Source organism: Empidonax traillii, unplaced genomic scaffold, assembly GCF_003031625.1.
Source record: "Empidonax traillii isolate 1590-97213 ecotype Southwest subspecies unplaced genomic scaffold, ASM303162v1 scaffold12:size2584012, whole genome shotgun sequence".
In the NCBI taxonomy this organism is placed as follows: Eukaryota; Metazoa; Chordata; class Aves; order Passeriformes; family Tyrannidae; genus Empidonax; species Empidonax traillii.
This window is the reverse complement of record NW_020955205.1, coordinates 491,292-509,452: the sequence shown is the minus strand read 5'-3', so window position 1 is coordinate 509,452 and position 18,161 is coordinate 491,292. Positions and strand designations below refer to the sequence as shown.

Genomic DNA, 18,161 nt, shown 5'->3' with positions numbered 1-18,161 from the left:
AAGCAGCAAAAGCTGTTACTTCTAAACTGGTCAAAAGTCTAGATCACCCAAAGTTTTCCCTTCCGGGTCACCTTGAGCATATAGCAGGATAAAAAAAGGGGGGAAGTAGCAGGGGAGCACGAATGACACCTTTGGAATGGAAGAGGACACGCAAGAGCCCCTCCCTGCCTGGTTACAGCAAAGGAGGAGAAACGAGACAGATAAGTTATTGCTGGCAACGTGTGAATATTCCCCACTGGGCTCTCTCTTCCCTCTCTTTCCCCTTCTCCATACCAGTTCCAGATCTGCCTGCTGTGCGTTGGCTGCCAATGAGTAGTGGCCCCCAAGGGCCTGTGGAAGGGAGGGAGTTCCCATGCCAGGAGACAACCTGGAACTGGATGATCTTTAAGGTCCCTTTTCAACCCAGGCCATGCTATGATTTTATGAACCTGCTGTCTTAAAATACAGTAAATCCATGGGAGAGGTTGAAGCAGTGGCAAAGCCCTGCTTGTGGCTCCCCAACCAGGGGTGATGGAAGCCATAGGGCTGGCAGCATGGATTTGTGAAAGCAAAGCTGCCCCCTCTGAGGAGACTGCAGTTGTGGCTGTCATGGTTTTACACAGTCTGTGCTGAGTTCTTTATTTTTAAGAACAGAATCTTCCCCTGAGTTTTAAATATCTGCTGGTGTTAAACTTATCTACTTAAAAAGTGCATATCCCATATGTGGATTTCAGGAGTGAAACGCACCCAGACACCTCTACCCCTCGCTCTGCTCTTGCACATACACACAAACACGCACAGCTCTGAGCAGCTCTGTAAAATACTGGTTTGGTACTTCCCGTGATGTTTTCTCCAAAACAGAAAAGGAAAAATCTATCAGCGCAATCATCTCCAGCTAAGTTGCTCAGCAACACTTCCCAAAAGCAAAGATCCTTGGAGCTGGAAGACAAGGTGGATAAAAATTACCCACCAGAAAAAAACCCTAAAATTAAAAAAAAAAAAAAAATTAAAACTTTATATTGTATATTTATATCGCTTATAGGCTGCTTATACCTCAGTTGTTTAACCCCCAAACACACATGCTACCTCTGCTTTTTCCTCCTGGATTGTGAAGCCAATCTTATAAAATTCATACACCTCCCTTCCCTCCCCTTCCCCACCCCAAAAACTGTATATTGCACAGTGCCTTTCAGACCAGGAACAGGGCCGTGGGTGAGCGAGTGTCTTCCTCCAGTTAAGAACAAAGACATTATTTCTTTTATTTACAAAAAAAGGAGAAAAAAGTTTCCACACAAAAGCACTACAATGGTAACTCCCTTTGGTAAAAAGTGTAATAAATGTCTCCATCGGTCTGTCTGTCTGTCAGTACTAATTATCAAGCCACCTGGTACTATGGTACACAAGAAGCTAGTACAGTTATGCTAGCACATCGAGCATACTTTCTTTAATTAAAAAAAAAAACAAAACAAAAACCAACCAACCAACAAACAAACAAAAACCCCCCAAAAAATTGACAATTTGTACATTTATTTACAAAAAAGGAGGGTAACATGTTAAAATCGTGTTGTTCTCTGCTGTGTGTGTGTACGTACATGTGTGTGAAAAGCTGGTGCATGGCACTAGGAGAGTCTAGTAAACAAGCAGGTACAAAAAAAAAAAACCAAACCAACCCAAAATAAAAATAAAACAGTTCCACTGGCACTAGAAAGGACAGACCGATCTGCACGGGGTGAGTCCAGCCTGGGAGGGAGAAGAGGGAGCGAGAAAACCCAGGGTCTGCTGCCCCATGGCCCCGTGCCAGAGCCCATAAAGGGAGGAGAATCCAGTGGTGACAGGCACCTGGGGATTTTGGGGACACATCCAAGTGGTCCAGTGATGGAGAGCATCCAGTTCTCCTTCCTCGCCGCTTAGGGCCTCCGGGGAGTCAAAGCCTCAATGCTGCTGGTGTGTACGAGCTTGTTGTGTTTCTCTGGGATGGCTCAGTTCAGAGAAGGGCCCTTCTCACCCAAAAAGGGCCGGCAGCCCGCGGTCCTAGGCGGAGATCCACATCCCCACAGGGAATCCCGCTGGTGACGGGTTGTACCAGCCACGCACTAGTCAAGTGGCCATGTTACGGAGATACACAGTGAGGGGAGAAAGGCATCTTCCTCCTTCCCTGGATGCGCGCGCACACACACACATCTCCCGGGCTCTTCCCTCGCCCCGGGGGACTTCTAGGGTGTCTTGAATATTGTGCTGTATTTGACACGGTACTTGTTGATGCTGACAAAGTGCAGGGTCTCTGTGTCACAGGTGGTGGTGCAGGGCACCAAGCCCTCCAACCCTTCACCCATGAGCCACTTGTTTGTCTCGGTTGCCATTTCGCGGGGCACGTGCTCCTTGGTCCATTTGTCCACCCAGGCCTGGAACCGCTGGTGCAGCCGCTTGCTCACTCTTTCGTGGGACTACAGAAACAGGGAGAGGTGTTAGAAAAAGGCAGCTTTGGCCTCGAAACTGCAGCGTTACACAAAGCTCGGGTATTGGTTGACACAACCAAGGGGATCAAACACAGAGGGAATTGGTAATGCAGACACTGGGCTAATGACAGAGGGAAAGCTCCGATTAAGGTCCCCCAGCTCTCCTCTCCCAAGAAAATTAGGAGCAAAATGGGCTCAGAAATATCAAAAGGTTTATGTTCTTTGTTTAATACAGCAGCTTTCAGGCTGGGGATACAGAACACAGCCCACGGGAGTCTGAAAGTTGCATGCCTAGCTGAGAGTCCCTTCTGGGCATTGCCCAGAAGATGCTGCTGTCTTCTCTTCTTTCTCCTCCAGCACCCAGGACCAGGCAAGTCCTGCTCTTCCCAGCCCTCGGGGTCTGTCTCCAGTTCCCACAGAGGGGTACAGTCCAAGAAAGAGCAAGCTCAGCATGCCAAAATGGAGATACAACTACTATGGAAAATTAAGACTTGGGTCAGGTCTAAAAGGCTTGAGAAGCTCTGGTTTAACAGAAACATCAGGAGAGGAAGAACTGTGCACATTTTTGAGAAAAAGTGTCTGCCTAAGGAATGTAAAATCCCAGACAGATGGTATAAAGCCATGGCTACAATCATAATTGAAAACAGGCAGTATGATTAAACTTCCAAATTAAAACTTACGGATTTTATTATTTGTTTTGTTCTTCTCCCAAAGACTGACTGCTCTGTGGTGTTAACTGCTGAATCCAATAGATTTGTATCCAAAATACAATGTAGCTTCCACAGATCCTTCAATGTATTCCCATAACCAAGGTCTATGCTGCACACTATACATTTAACACTTCAAGAATCTGTGTTCAGATTCTCTGTTTATGAGCTTGCTTTTTCTTGAGGTTTGTGCCAATTGAATGGGACAGATGGAATTCAATCAAAATCCTCACTATCAGCGTTTGAAAGAGTCGCTACTGCAATAAAACACTCATCTGACGTGGATGCAAGTTTAACAGAATTACTTTGGAACTAATGAAATAAAGCCATTATTTGTATCTTATCAGCAAGAAACACGGCCAGTGGTTGTTTTATAAATCTAAACACTAAAGTGGATGGAAATATTCCCATGGGACAAGAAGAGTTGTCAAAGCATTCAGATGACCAAATCAGCTTTCTCCAACAGAATCTTCCCGAATTTCACCAATCCAGAGTCACAAGCTCTTGTCATCTTGAATAAATTCAAACTTTTACAGCTCCAGAGCAGCCAGAGAGGCAATGCTTCCTTCCCTTTCCCCGGGTCCCAGGAAACATCGGCTCTCCCACCCCAGTTCTCCTGCTGACTCCTACCTGCTGAGCTCGCAGCAGCGCGGTCCTCCTGTACATGTAATCCTCCGATTTGATCACGTACACCATCTTGTAGGAGTTCAGTTTGAATTTACACTCCAGCTTGTCCAAGCTCTCCACATTCTCCATGGACTTCTTACTGTTTCCTTCTTTCCCTTCCTTCTCCTGCTGCTCCCGACCACGCTGACACTTACGGATCCGCCTCAGATTCCTGCAAATCAGAGAAACTCTCTTGGAATTAATGTTCACACTCTGGCACTAGCAGGCTGGATGTAGCTGGTGGATCTCAAGGCCAGGTTGGACAGGCCTTGGAGCAACCTGGCCTAGGGAGATGGAATGAGATGGTCTTCAAGGTCCTCTCACAGCTCAGCCTGGCCACTCACCTGGGCAGGAAGACAGGTTTCTGGGCCAGGTGCTCCCGGAGCTCAGGGGAGGTAGAATCGGAGTTGACGTATCGCTCCACATAGTCTGACCAGCGCTGAAATCAAGCACAGAGCACACATCAGCCACTGCCTTCCCACCAAACGTGGGATGGTTAAGGAGGCTAAGCTGGAAGTCATACAGATGAACACAAGATCACTTTTGAAGGCTCCGTGCATCTTATCCCCAAAAAGGCAGGTACAGTGTAGGGTTTGGAGCATTTCCTAGCACAAAATAAGCCAAGAAGGATTTGCCTGCTCACATCATTGAAAGCTTTATGGCATGCTTTGATGTTTCTTTGTCTTGTGCTAACAGACTACACCACCAGTCAGCTGGACACACTGGTCCAGTGCAACGCTGACCCTCACAGTCAGCTCTCCGGACAAGCCATCCATACCTCTGCTTCCACAGGGTCATCTGAGTTCTCCTCTTCTGTGTCCAGCAGCTCAATGGTTAACTGAACTTGACCTCTGCTCTGAATGAACATCAGCTATAAAGGAAGAGCAGAAGGGACTTCAGTAAGAGGTTTGAAATAGAAAAAAAAACACCTTCACCTCTCATTGGGGCTAAGGGAGAATGAAGAAAGTTGGCAGAGTTTTAAGGGAAACCCTCTTGAGCCCCCAAAATAAGTTTGAGGGCAAAGGAAGACATATCATACACTGAGGCTTTTATCCAAAGTACTTTACAGGCTCAGAAAGGGCCTGACCACTTCCTGCCTCTTTGGCAAAGGAAGTATGGATTTGATTAGCACAGGTTTATTAGCAGTGTATGCAGGCAGCAGTGATTTAATGCCTAGGCAGTAGTAGCAAATCTCCCCACATTCAACAAAACTGAGACACCAGAGAAACAGGAGAATTTGAACTAACAAATTAAAACCAGTGGCAGCCAAGCAGTCAGTATGATACAGCCCAAAGCTGCTGTGAAGCACAGGGAATACTGATCGGTGTTCCAGGAAATATACTGCTCCTTCGAACCTCATTTCTGAGGGGCCCTTACAGAAGCATTAACCTATGTCCCAAAAGCTGGCAACACGCGTGCCGGTTTTGGCTGGGATGGGGTTAATTTCCTTCATTTCTGGCTGCCTGAACAAGGGTCTTTTTTTTTAAAAGACTGGTGCCTCTCCCTTCTTAAAAGGCTCGTGCTGCTTTTACACTGTGGTTCACAGCCCAGCTTTACCTTGAAACAGTTCTCCTCCGACATGAGCTGCTCGGCTTTGCGCTGGTACGTGGCCTCCAGAAGCGTACGAGAAGACTGGGAAGCGAGAAGACCTCCCGTGGCTCCATTGCTGTTCTCCGACAGGTAAAGGTCTGTTACCTGCACGCAGATTTCGTCGCTCACTATGTGCTGGAGCTGCAAAAAGGAAGAACAGGGGGAAGGTGTTTGCCAGGGAGGCTGCTACATGCCCATCGGCACAGAGTAGAAAGAAATAAACCATGAGCTTAAACAATGCATTTAAGCTCACTCAAGCAAAAGGAAAAAAAAAGTTGAAAAGGCATGAGTTTAGCTTCTTCCCGTTGCAGATGATCGCTGCTGCTATGTAAAAAAGCCACAATATCTTTAAAAAAATGAGGAGGTGGCAAAGTACAACTACGCAGAGAAAAACTACAGGCAGGGAATATTCTGATCAGCAGCAGGGGAGGAAGGGCAAGAGTGCCGTGACAGATTATATCCCGTCCTCACCAAGAGGCTGCTGCTGTGTTTGAAGAGAGGGGTGGGAGGTTTAGGATCAAATCCATATTTTGTACAAGTTTAAAAATCAAAAGTCTCTGAACTGTCTTCTGAGTTCAGGTAATCTCTGGACTGAAGGGCATCTGAAGAGCAACTCTACTCTTCTGAAAGAGGAAAGGCCTTTCAGGCCATTCCCCTTTCAGCCCATTCCACTTTCAGCCCCTTGTGTTTGTTTTTGTTCTTTGTAGTACAAAAACACACCCCAAGAATTTTTCCCTTGCTCACACATTCTTCCTACCAGCCCAATAAAAGGACTGGAGTTTAAAAGCCAAAATGAGCTACTCCAGCAGCCAAATAAAAAGAGACAAATGTTTTTAGAAAAGGCACACATGGCTCCTACAGCACTGATGGAAAGGAAAGGAACTATTTAAAGGTCATTTAACTTTTTTTCAGAGTTAAAGCTAAGTTAAAAAAAAAGCTAATTTTTTTTCAGAGTTAAAGCTAATTTAAACTCTGCAAATGCTTTGAATACTTACATCCAGAAAACAAAAAGAACCCTGTATACATGTAGAGGATATTCTCAATGATTTAAATGGATCAGAAATGACCTTCTGCCATGTCTCTACATGAGGGTTAAAAACCACCTTGAATCTACCTTCTCACCCCTGACATTCTCCATTTAGGCATACAAAACTCTGCCTGCCTCCAACGTGAATCTGGGTTCTCAGTGCAGAAAACAACCTGTCTGCTTTCTCCACCCTGTCCCACCTACTTCCCAGGCTTTGCTGGCAGTCACCTGTCGAACGATGCTCTGGATCAGCTTGTCCATGGTGAAGGCAATGTAGGCGTGGATGGTGAACATCTCACGCAGGGAGTCCTCGTACTGCGACGAGTCCATGTTCCCATCCAGGAGGTTGCGCACCATGTCCAGGAAGGCCGGGTAATAATCCTCAACATCGATGTCCACTGCACAGGAGAGAAGGGGAGAGATGAACACACCACCCCCCGGAAAGGTTGCTTGGAGTTTTGGTCCTCAGGTGACCTACTCAAGCTGAAGAGTTACTGAAATAGGGTTAAACTCGTCTTTTATGAACAGAATTAACTCCTTTTAAGGCCGCAGTTCTTTTCTTAATCTGTTGCTTTCTAGCTCTAGCCTCCTTCATGAGGTCTTTTTATTTCTGAAAGACTTTTTAAGAAACTTTTATTAGTTAGGAAGCTGAAGATACAAGTGTAAAATGAAAGCTTTTCTGAAATAACTACTGCATATTATCCTTCTGCTATTCAAGTCCCATGTTCCCCACATCTTCCCATCTCCCCAGTGCTGCCCAGAGATAAGAAAAGAGAACTCCCAATCTTTAAGGGTCACTGCTGTCACATGCCTGAAGACACCAAACAAGCCCTGTTGCCATGCTACAAACAGCAGCAACCCTTCTCCCCCAGCCTTCCGTCACAAGGCACTCACTGGGCTCCTTCAGTCGCAGCTGGATGGCAGGACTGTCACTCTTGTCTCGCTTTATGCCCAGCACTTCCCTCTCCCACTCCCGTTCCCGCGTCTCCTCCTCGATCTGCCGCTCGGCCTGGGTGCAGATCCGCAGCAGCCGCAAGCACAGGATCTGATGCAGCCTCATGAAGATGTACCAGTTGCTGTTCACGTAGAAGAGGTTGTAGACCTCATCCATGCCCCGCAGCTTCTGGGCTGTCGTGTTGTTGAACATCAGCTTGGTTTTGGGAGGACTGCCCCCAACGCCGTTGTGCTTTTTTGCAGCCCCGGTGGCTTCATCCACATCCATTTCCTCTTCTTCCTCCTCTTCCACATCTGAGAGTTCACCTCGCTGAGCAAACAGCAGGTCTGGAATGAAGTGATACATGATCTGCTTGATTTTGTACTTGTCCTCTTTCTGAATTCCCGTCTGCCGCTTCACGTGGTGGATGATGAGGGATGCAGCATCTTCCAGGATCTGCTTGTCTTCATAGGCTAGTGAGAGGTGTGGGCCTGTGGCCACTCCAGCATTGTCTTCTGAAGCCTGCTCTTGCCTCTACAAAGGAGAAATACAGCACAAAAATCAGCCTAAATCACCCCTGTCCACCCAAGAGCCTTTCAGAAAGCTCTGCCAGTGAACAGACTTCCTCCCTCATCAGGCAGCGAGGAACAGGAACTGAAACTGCACTAGCAAAGTACATAAGCTTGAGGGAAGGAAACTATTTGTGACTATCTTACCTCATCATAGATGCTTTCAATCTCATTGAGGAGACTCTTTGACCTCAGGACCTTGGTATCATTCTGCTTGAAGTTGATGCCCTGGTGGTCCAAGGATTTCAGGTAATACTTCTCATTCTGCTCTCGCCAGACTTTATTAAATCCTCTCTGGGCTTCTCGCCACTCTTCCTCTTTCATCTTTAACCTTGGATTGAGAAAACAAGGGCGAGGTAAGAGGTGAGCATGTCAGGAAAAAATAGGCCCATGGTTCCTGGTGAGTGTTGAGAAGAGCTGAACTCCTGATGAAATGGGCAGGAATGAAAGACATGCCAAAGAAAGGAGGTTTACAGCTGGACATGCTCTCTGGAGAAAGCATTCTGGGTTTCTCTCACATCTAAGTAAAACCACCTAAGCAAAGTAGCCCAGCTGCCCATGGTAGGGAGAGGGGATAAAAGGACAGAAAAGCCAAGAATTGGCTCTGGTCTCTCAGAAATCCCCAGAAAGTCACGTAGCTCCAGCTGTGGAACAGGGGTAGCTTAATTTGGATGTGAGTGTCCTGGGAATGGACTCCTCAACCTCAACTCAGTATCCCAAGCAAAGCACCCCTGACTCAAGAAGAGTGTCCTTGTAGCAGGGTGGAAAAACTAGGACCTTGCAGGTATCCTGGGAAGGTTGCTACCCCCAGCCCCAGAACCTTAAACACAGAACCAACAGTCCCACAGAGACAAAAAGTGAATGAGAAAGAGTGTCTACTGCTCACATCTCCTCAAGCTTCCTCAAGGAGTTGCAGCATCCACTCTCTTTTCTTAACTGAGGAAGGGGAGGTCGACAACAGAAACAGGACTGGGAATCTGAGGGTAGCACAGCCACCATGATCTGAGCCCACAGCCACAGGATTGGAAAGGGATCACATCTAGTCCTGGGACAATCCACAGTATAGGTTCCTTATCTTACACATGGTGCTGACACAAGGGAAGAAATAAGGTTTAAGAGGAGACAACGAAAGCTCTATGTCTTTCCAGCTGAGCTGTAAGGATTTGTTTCAGAAGGGTAAAACCTTCTTTTCTAGGTGATTATTATGGAATACACCAACTGACCAGAACATAAATGAACTTAATAGAATAACAGAATCATAGAATACTTTGGGTTGTGAGGGATCTGAAAGCTCATCTCATTCCACTCCCATGCCATGGGAAGGGACATCTTCCACTGGAACAGTCTGCCCTAAGACCCACCCAACCTGGCCTTGAACACTTTCAGGGATGGGGCAGCCGCAACCTTTCAGGGCAAATTTACAGCCTTGTGGAGGTCACATCCCTTAGGGTCAGAAATCAGCCACTTTTCCATAAATTTGGACCACATACAGTGCATTACCGTTTGGGAGAGCACCTGGGGCAGGGTGCTAGGGCAGTGAGTACCTTTTCAGTACAATGGGAACAGCCACGGATGGGTTCTTCCGAAGCCCATCGATGATGTCGGCTGCTTTGTCAGCATATATCCTCTGGAGAGCCTTGCGGTGGATCACCTCCGAAGTGCCCCCCAGAGTGTTGTCCAGCCGGAATTTGGCCTGCTCCTCGGCAGACAAGCGTGACAGTTTCTTCTGGATTGCCTCAAGAACGCGGATGGTTGCCAGGTTGGTCTCCAAGACAACATCCAGCTGGAGAGAACAGTGTATTAGCCATTGTTGAACAGACAAAACATGATACTTCACAGAGGCAAACATTCAAGTGACATGAAACAAGAAGCCGTGCCTGTTTAACAAGGTGTACTAGAGCACTTCTGTGTTCAGCTGCTCTAAAATAATCCAATTATATTTTATCTGCTACCTAGATAATACTGCACAAGAATTTAAAGGCTACCAGAATTGTACTGTTTGGAAATCACATTTTCCAGCTGGAGATAGAACACAATTGACAGTTACTCTACAAAAGGATGTGCCAAATCTGAGTGGATTCAGGTAACTGCTGAGCTAACTTCCAGTCAAGATGTCAGTCATTTAACATCCTGAATCACTTCTCTGATGATTACAGGGGAATGCACGTTCCCACACACTACACGTGCAGGAAGAACAGAAAATATGCAGCAATTCCATGCTGGCCATTGAACAATTTAACATGGAGTGGGGAGAGCCAAGAGCTCCACGCAAAAACTGAGGGGCAGCGGTGGCAACTTAGTGGTTATCCAGCCACTGCTTCTTCCATTAAGAGAACACAAGCTTTTATGCCAAAAAATTTTTATTGTGACAGCCACGATAAAAAGAGATTCTAAGATGCAGCACTAAAGCTGTCATTACATCAAGCTCATTAACTGTTCACAGAACAGAGCTTTCCGAGACATCAATCAAGGAAGAAACAATTTACCTCGAAACGCTCGTCCTCACACCTGTAGATGTGCTCTTCGTATTGTGTCTTCTTGGAGCTCACAAATGTGGAGTCTTCAGACCAGGATGGGAAGGAGACCCAGGTGTCATTCAAAACCTTTGAGGGAGACAGAGGGAGAGAACAAGAGTCATGGTCAGTGTTCCAAGGAGGCCATGCTTGGCCAGCTCTAAGCAGTTTTCTGATGGGAGGATCTAAGTCCCCATTTGGAAAAACTACGTGCCCCTTCCAGAGCCCAGCATTCACAGAGCAACCCCAAACAGCCAGAACCCAAACATCCACAGAGTCTGAGAAACTCACTACTTGGAGCTGTTAGGAAAAAACTTGCAAGGGAAAAGAAAAATAGTGGTGAAAGGAGCTTTTTCTGCTCCTGCGGATTAGTCAAGTGCAACCAGCTGGTTCCTTGTGTTATTCACCATTGCCAACACTGGGTGGTCACCACAGCAGACCTGACAGACAGGATCCGGGTGCTGCCTCCAAATAAGGCTAATTGGGAGTATAAATCCATACCCCAGCATCACCTTTCATAACAAAGCAGCTGAGCATACCTGCAGCTTTTCAATACAGGACACAGAACATCAAAAAATAAATAACCCCCCCCCCAACCTCAAAGATGCTAAGGGCAAAGAAATGACGATTTTGGCAGGCCCAGTTTTCATAAACCCGAAGCCTGAACGACTGAGTCAATTAGATTGTCACAGGGAGGAAAGTTTGTAACTGCATCACACAAGATGTTTTCCAGAGATGTGTCAGGACTTAAATTAAAAGCTCAGCATTTCAAGGAGAAACAAAGAAGCATGTGTGGGAATAGATGGGAGAATCTGTCTATGGAAAACGTGGTTTTATTTTAAAGCTGGCCTAGAGACAACTCTGAAATCAGATTAAGTGGGAATTTAGGTAAAAAGGTAGCAATAAGCTTGAATTACATGCTATCTTGTAAAGGATCCCTGAGATCACATTAAGACCACACAGAAAACTAGTTCTATCATTCCCTACTTGGAGTGTTTGGCTTTGTAATCTTCCACAGGCTGTACTGCATAAAACATCATAAATAAAATGCAGAAGCATTAGGTCAGTAATTAAACATCATAACTATTGAGTGTTTTTTTTCTCCAGCTGCTTCCCAATGCTCCATTGCAACCCTTTCACAAACACTACTGGAGAGGAACTGATGCCAATCATCAAAGCCACGTGGGTATTCCAACTCCCAGCCAGCTTCCAGCATAACCCAATTCCTAGACTGACGCCTCACCTTGTGCAAGAGGTTCTGGATATGATCCAGATATTTGGAGGAGGGACACTAGGAATGCCTCAGGTGTGCTCGCCTCAGGCTGCAACATGTACCGTGATGATCCCGAGCCAGGATGGTGCTGCCCATGCACCCCTGGGTGCAGGAGTAGCATGGATCAGTGCTGGATCAGTGCTAAGAGGCAGCTGCCTTGCCCCAGCTCCACACCCAGCACCACCAGACATACCCTAACATCCCCAAGAACCTTTTCAACGTTGCGCAGGGATACAAAATAAATCCCCCACCCTGTTCCATTTGGTCGCCCTTGCTCCATTCCTTTAAAAAGGCTGCCAAGAGCCTTCCTCCGTCACACAATTCCCACCTTACCTCTTTACACAGGGGAGTCCGCCCTGTGCACTTGGGTTGCTGGTAGCTCTTGGGCAAGGCTCGGTAGCTGGAGCCCAGCCTCTTACAGGAGGCATAGTCTATCTCCATGGCAATCCCCTCAGTAGCCCGTTCCTTTGGATACGTCTCCATGTGAACAGACTCTTTATACCCCAGGAAGTTTTTAAACCAAGTGAACAATTCTGGGAATTTCCTAAAAATAAGAGGAATGAAGTGAGAAATGAGCTGAGTAGAAATCAAACAGTGCTGAGCTGTGATGCTGAGGCTAGAACTGATTGCTACAGCCAGTGCCCAAGACACCCTTATGAATTATCAATACTGTGTGAGAGGACTCTCTCTGCTCAGTGCCACTTCCACAGAGCCTAACCAGATGAGAAGCAGGAACCTGTTGTTGATCAGGTGGTGGACTGCTCTCTTGGTGCAACTAGGGTGCTTTGGGATTAGTGTCAAGCAAGGAAAAGCAGCCAGAGCTTTCGCTGCAAGGACTGCACTCATGGTAGGGTCATATATGGGTCTCCCAAACTAACCCTATAGTGTACTCATCCCAGATGCCTAGTTGTTTGCCAATGTTTTGAACCTTACACCAGACCTTTCCTTTCCAAAAGCAGCAAGAAACAACTGAAAAGAGATTCTACAACTACACAGCAAAAGGTTTCAGTGCTGAGCAATTGTTTCAACCGGACTACGCAGAGAAGCTCAAATCATGGAGAAGCCCTTGTCGGCAAGGTCCAAGTTCACCTGTTTGTAAAGTTTCCTGAAGAATTTATTAGTCTAAAATACTGCATTTGTTCAAATCCACTCATGCAATGGACTCATTTGTTCAAATCCACTCATCCAGTGATACAAGGAATTGAACCTGTTACTGAGGCTAATTGAATCACTGCTTATTCATTGCAAAAGATAACGTCCAACTCTAGAATAAAAAAACCCTGTATTACACCTTCCCCAATGCAGATATTCATCCCTAGTGTTAGAAACACAGGCAGTAGATGGGAGAAATACAGACTTTTTTTTTTTTGGTCAAATACTGCACCTTACCTAAAGGTAATATCCTGCTGATGCCTGACTAATTCCAGTGGAAGTATGGAACAAGTGGAAGCTCCCTGGGGCAGTTTCTTTGCAAAGTAGCTACTGTAATAGGGTCTTGAACCCAATTTATGTTGCTACTGCCTTCTCCCTTGGAAACAGAAACTCAGTTCACGGGCAGAAGGATCATAAATCCTGCTGCCCAAAGTTGATGAGAGGATATCAGTTGGTTTTGGATGATTAGTAAGAATTGTTCTGTACACTACTGACACTCATGGAAGTCATAGTTCCTATTTAAACCATTGTGTTCCTTAACATTTTTGGTTTCACAACAGAATTCAGTTGCTTTTTGGAAACTTCACTGAGTTTACATCAGCACCCCGTGTTTTTTTTGAGGGACATTTCCTATATAATTAGGTAGTCAATCTTTTCTCAAATGACATAACTCATAACTCCAGAGGAAGAAACTGCACTAACAGACTGCTAAATCACTTTGTTTGTTCTTCTGGGAAAGAAAGAAACACAGCAAGCAGCACCAGCACTGCTCTTGCATGCTGGGTATCCCTCTCTCTCAGATAAGGAATACAAAAGGGCAGTGCATAAGATGATGGAAGTTAATGTTTCTTTCCCGGTTTCACAACAGAAACAGACCAAGAAGATTAGGCTTCTTGCCTTGTGTAAGGAAAGGGGCAGGACTTACCCGAGGAATGGAGAAACCAACTGCACAAGCTCAGCCCTGGAGATCACCTCCTGGTTGAAAATAACCAGGCAGCGGAGGAAGTTTTCATACGCTTCTGTGCTACGCAGAGCTTTGCGGACCTAATGGAGAGGAGAAAGGAGAAAAAGAGTAGCTGTCAGGGTGAGATCAAACAGGGTGAGATCCAGGAGACCTGGATTTGACACTGTGCTTTTCAATGTTGCACAAAAGTCTTGTAAGAGAGCTAAAAATAGAGAACTTGCCCTGCAAATAGGGCCAGACGAACTGGTACTGATGAGAGCCATCCCCATGCTGGGGATCCCCTGCAACGTCAGCTCTGGGGCATTACTCTAAAAAAGGAGTTGCAAGTGAAGAATTAAGTCCTTCAAAGAACCCCCTAACAGCCGGATTACAAAATCATGGACAACATCAATCACAACTGCAGCACTACAAACCGACCCAGGCTGCCTTTAAACTCCAGAAAACATTTCAAGTAGGGAGTAGAGGTATGAGACCTGGGCCCTGGGTAACAACACCTCTCCAGCCTCTGCCTGCTTCCAGCTTGGATTATCACAGACAATCCTGCTTCTGTAACCCTGATCTTCACAGAATGAGGAAACCAAACTATTCATCCTGACACCATTACCTTTCCCATGAGAACAGCTGGATCTACGCATCAGACTGAGATCCATCATTATTAAGAGATTCATCATTATGGTTATAATTCCACAGCAGGGCTTTCTAGGTTTACTCATGTTAACACCTATACATCCCCCAAGCAATAAATTTGTTCCAAGTTACCACTACCTGGTCCCCAGTATGCTGCAAAATTCAACATATCATCAGGGAGCAACCAAGACTGTCATTGACATGTCAATATTTCTTTAAAAGATTATTTTAAGTTCATTCTATACTCCCCTCTGAACTGTAAGGAAATGAATGGATATCTTAGAGAAGACACCAAGGTACCACTTGGAAATATCCCATATTTCCTTCACTTGTTCTATGTGCTAAGTCAGCAACAGGTAACAACTGTGCAATTAATTAGATTAATATCTCAGGGGAAAAAAAAAACCCAAACCAATGTAAATATGAATCAGTTGCTTTGTAAGCTGAGCTCCCCCACTGCAGGCAGGTGGTTGTGGATGGGTACAAGCTGTGCCAACACAGTAAGACATGCCATGCACATCATCAGCTGTACAGTGATTTCATAAAGGGGAAAACAATTTGGAGTGTGGGTTACAGTAAAAAATTCTCATTCCTGGAAATAAACTGCAGCAGCAGCGGGTGGAAAGCTGGAGGAGGAGCTCTGGGGAAAAGACACGTGTAAAAAAATATTACCAGTTTTTAAAAACTGACTTAGGGGTCACAGGATACACCTGAGGTCAAGCTGAGAAATGCTGTCCGGGTGGTGTAAACCTCACATACTTCACTGTGATAAAAATCCAGATGCACATCAACAAAGGACATACACAAATGACACCTCTGCACCCCATTTCTCACCTTCTCAAAGAAGAGAGATTCTGTCCCCACACCATGCTTGCTGGCTTCTGCCAGAGACTGGTCTTTTAAACCAAGCAGCTTCGGTTTCTTCTGTTAAGAAAAAAAGAAAGAAGGGCAAGAAAAAAAAAAAAAGGGGTGTTCAGCAAGTTGAGATCATTTGATTATCTATCACAAACCGGTGCCAGCTTCCTGACCCCACTATGTGCTTTCAAATAAAAGAAAGGTTGCTTTTTTGGAAAGAAACAAACATTAAAACTTGTACTACAAGTTAATAATGTTAATAAGTAGCATGCAACTTCAAATACTTGTATTATACTGTTGCACTCTTTTCTGTAGCTAATTGTTTCAATCACACTACACCACATCTTATTTTTCTAACTAGTTTGCAAAACTACCAGAATAAATGTTTTTTCCTATCGCTCATCCAGTTCTGTAAGTCTTACACCTCCAAAGAATTATTATCATTTTTTTCTCTCTTGCATTCCACTGCAAGATCCTTTATTTTCCCCATACCAGCTCTGCACCCTCCATCCTCAGAAAGGCTGAAAGCTGCCTCCAAAACATGTTTTGTTTTGCTGCTCTTGATTTGAAGAGAAGGAGAAAGGGCAGAAGGGGATGTAAATCACTGGATTTAAATGATACAATTACGCCTGCTAATGTTTTTCATCACAAAGCAAGATGTACTGCCTTCAAGTAAAGCAGGCAAACTTATCCTTCATGCATAAACACAAGGCCACCTGGCCACAGGACCATTTTTGTTACACTACAAAGCCTCAGTGCTCTCACAAATCGTGTGTCATTTGAAAAGGGCAAACTCTGCTGAGAGAATAATCGTTCATCATCGTATTAAAAGGTTTGTCATTGGAAAGATGAGCAAACATGATTCCACTGCATCTGCTCCAAGTTCTACTACAACAAAGCTTTCAGGCACACTTTTATCTTTTCCTCAGCTTTTCTTTTCCTGCGTGCCTTGGGAACATTTGCTACAAATTTTGGACAAATTTATTTTGTGGCATTACTGACACTTGTCTCCACACTCCACAACTCCCCCTCATTAAACACTGCTAATAAAAGTATGTATTCCTAATCAAATGGTGAAAGCCCTATTTTCTTAAGCCATTAAAGTAACTATTTCCACCCTCAGGCACATGCAACACCACCAGCTTGCAAAAATCAGAGGCAAAAACTTGTGCTTGGAAACAAGGACTCGCAAAAGATTCCCTTAAAAGACAAGCATTAGTTTCCAAGTTCTCAAGCTGCAGCCTGCATCACAAAAAATCAGAAGGTCTTGGAAAACACACCCTGCTCTGCCACAGCCTCCTGGAGCAAACAGATGGATGCTGAAGGAGCAGCACATGCTCTTACCTTCACGGGAGGGGTTGCTCCAGTCCCTGAGTGCCGTCGGATCTGACAGCCATTCTGGTTGGGTCTTTGCTGCTTGTTGTTGAGCTGCGGCTTCTTCACTGTGCCCCCGTGATCATTCCTGACAGATTCCACTTTCTCTGCAGTTGTCTTACTCAACAGCTTGTTCAGAGACAAACCCATGAGACCATTAGGGCCGAGTTCCACACAAAATCAGAGAATCACGTAATGGTTTGGACTGGAAAGAATCTTAATGGTCACCCAGTTCCAGCCCCTTGCCATGGTCTAGGACACCTTCCACTAGACCAGGTTGCTCAGAGCACCATTCAACCTGACCTTGATCACTTCCCTGGATGGGGCAGCCACAGCTTCTCTGGGTAACCAGTGCCAGGGCCTCACCACTCTCACAGGGAAGAATTTTTTTCTAATATCTAATCTATACCTACTCTCTTTTCGTTTTAATCCATTCCCCCTTATCCTCTTGTAAAAAGTCCATCCACATCTTTGTTTTAGGCTCCCTTCAGGTACTGGAAGGCTACAGTTAGGTGACCCTTAAGTCTTCTCTTTTCCAGGCTGAACAATTGAAATTCTCTTGGCCTTTCCTCACAGAAGAGCTGCTCTATCCCTCTAATCATCTTGGTGGCCTCCTCTGGACTCACTCTGACAAGTCTATGTCCTTCCTGTGCTGGGGACCCCAGAGCTGGATGCAGCACTGCAGGGGCTGCACAGCACATCCAAGCTCTAGATGATTAAAGTATTTTACTGCAGTTACAGCAGTCTTAGAACAATCCTTTTAGGCAAAGGAACTGCATTCAAAATAGAAGTTATTTAAAAGACAAGTTACAGCCAGAAAATACAGTCTATCCTGCTGACCCCATTCCCACATTCACTAAAAGATCACTCCAAAAAAAACCCCAAAACAAACCCCAAGAAACAAACAGCAAAAGCACATTTTTCTGAACTCTGGCTCCATAAAGATCAGTTTTCACTAGGTATTTTAGCCTATCTCCCAGACTACTCACCACAGAGCTGTTAGCATCAGGCAGGAACTGCCCAAATTCCGAGAGCAGATCCTCCTGGTTCTTGAAGAGGCGAGCCACCTGCGCGTACACCTCCTGCTCTGTCAGAGCCGGCGTGTAGTTCCCTCCTGCCTCCTTGGCATTACGCTGCTCCTTCTGCCAGAGGAAAGAGAAGGGTCAGAAGAAAGGATGCAAAAACTATTTAAGTGACAAAAACAACATAAACAGACCTTTGGCGATATAAAGAATGAAAAAACAAAGGTCTCGGCATCTTACGTAAACCATCATACTACGTTCACAGTATGATTTTTATATATTCTAAACATCTATAGTTATATATACTATAGATATATACTAAATGCCCAACTTGCCCTGGACTAGTAGGACACTCATCAAGGAAGGGTTTTTTTTTTTTTTTGCTTTCAACATAGAGCTGCAGACACGTTGTCTCTTCTCGTGGAAACACACCAAATCTGATTTTTAAACAGG

The 18,161-nt window shown here is 45.3% G+C and overlaps 2 protein-coding genes across 5 annotated transcripts in view; both read right to left on the bottom strand.

Annotated features, from left to right (window-relative positions):
- Nucleotides 1–18,161, bottom strand: part of EDC3 (enhancer of mRNA decapping 3) — a 649,718-nt gene that overhangs the window by 186,755 nt on the left and 444,802 nt on the right. The gene's annotated exons all lie outside the window — the stretch shown is intronic.
- Nucleotides 1,214–18,161, bottom strand: part of SIN3A (SIN3 transcription regulator family member A) — a 32,281-nt gene continuing 15,333 nt past the window's right edge. For both annotated transcript variants that reach the window (XM_027887971.1, XM_027887960.1), the window contains exons 7-21: nt 17,676–17,828; nt 16,657–16,815; nt 15,292–15,381; nt 13,792–13,910; nt 12,048–12,258; nt 10,415–10,531; nt 9,473–9,711; nt 8,076–8,259; nt 7,320–7,893; nt 6,654–6,823; nt 5,366–5,539; nt 4,587–4,679; nt 4,153–4,247; nt 3,773–3,980; nt 1,214–2,423 (exon numbers count right to left, since the gene is read on the bottom strand). In XM_027887971.1, coding sequence (XP_027743772.1) covers nt 2,193–2,423; nt 3,773–3,980; nt 4,153–4,247; nt 4,587–4,679; nt 5,366–5,539; nt 6,654–6,823; nt 7,320–7,893; nt 8,076–8,259; nt 9,473–9,711; nt 10,415–10,531; nt 12,048–12,258; nt 13,792–13,910; nt 15,292–15,381; nt 16,657–16,815; nt 17,676–17,828 — 2,817 coding nt within the window. In that variant the 3' untranslated portion in view covers nt 1,214–2,192. The remainder of the gene's footprint in view (nt 2,424–3,772; nt 3,981–4,152; nt 4,248–4,586; nt 4,680–5,365; nt 5,540–6,653; nt 6,824–7,319; nt 7,894–8,075; nt 8,260–9,472; nt 9,712–10,414; nt 10,532–12,047; nt 12,259–13,791; nt 13,911–15,291; nt 15,382–16,656; nt 16,816–17,675; nt 17,829–18,161) is intronic.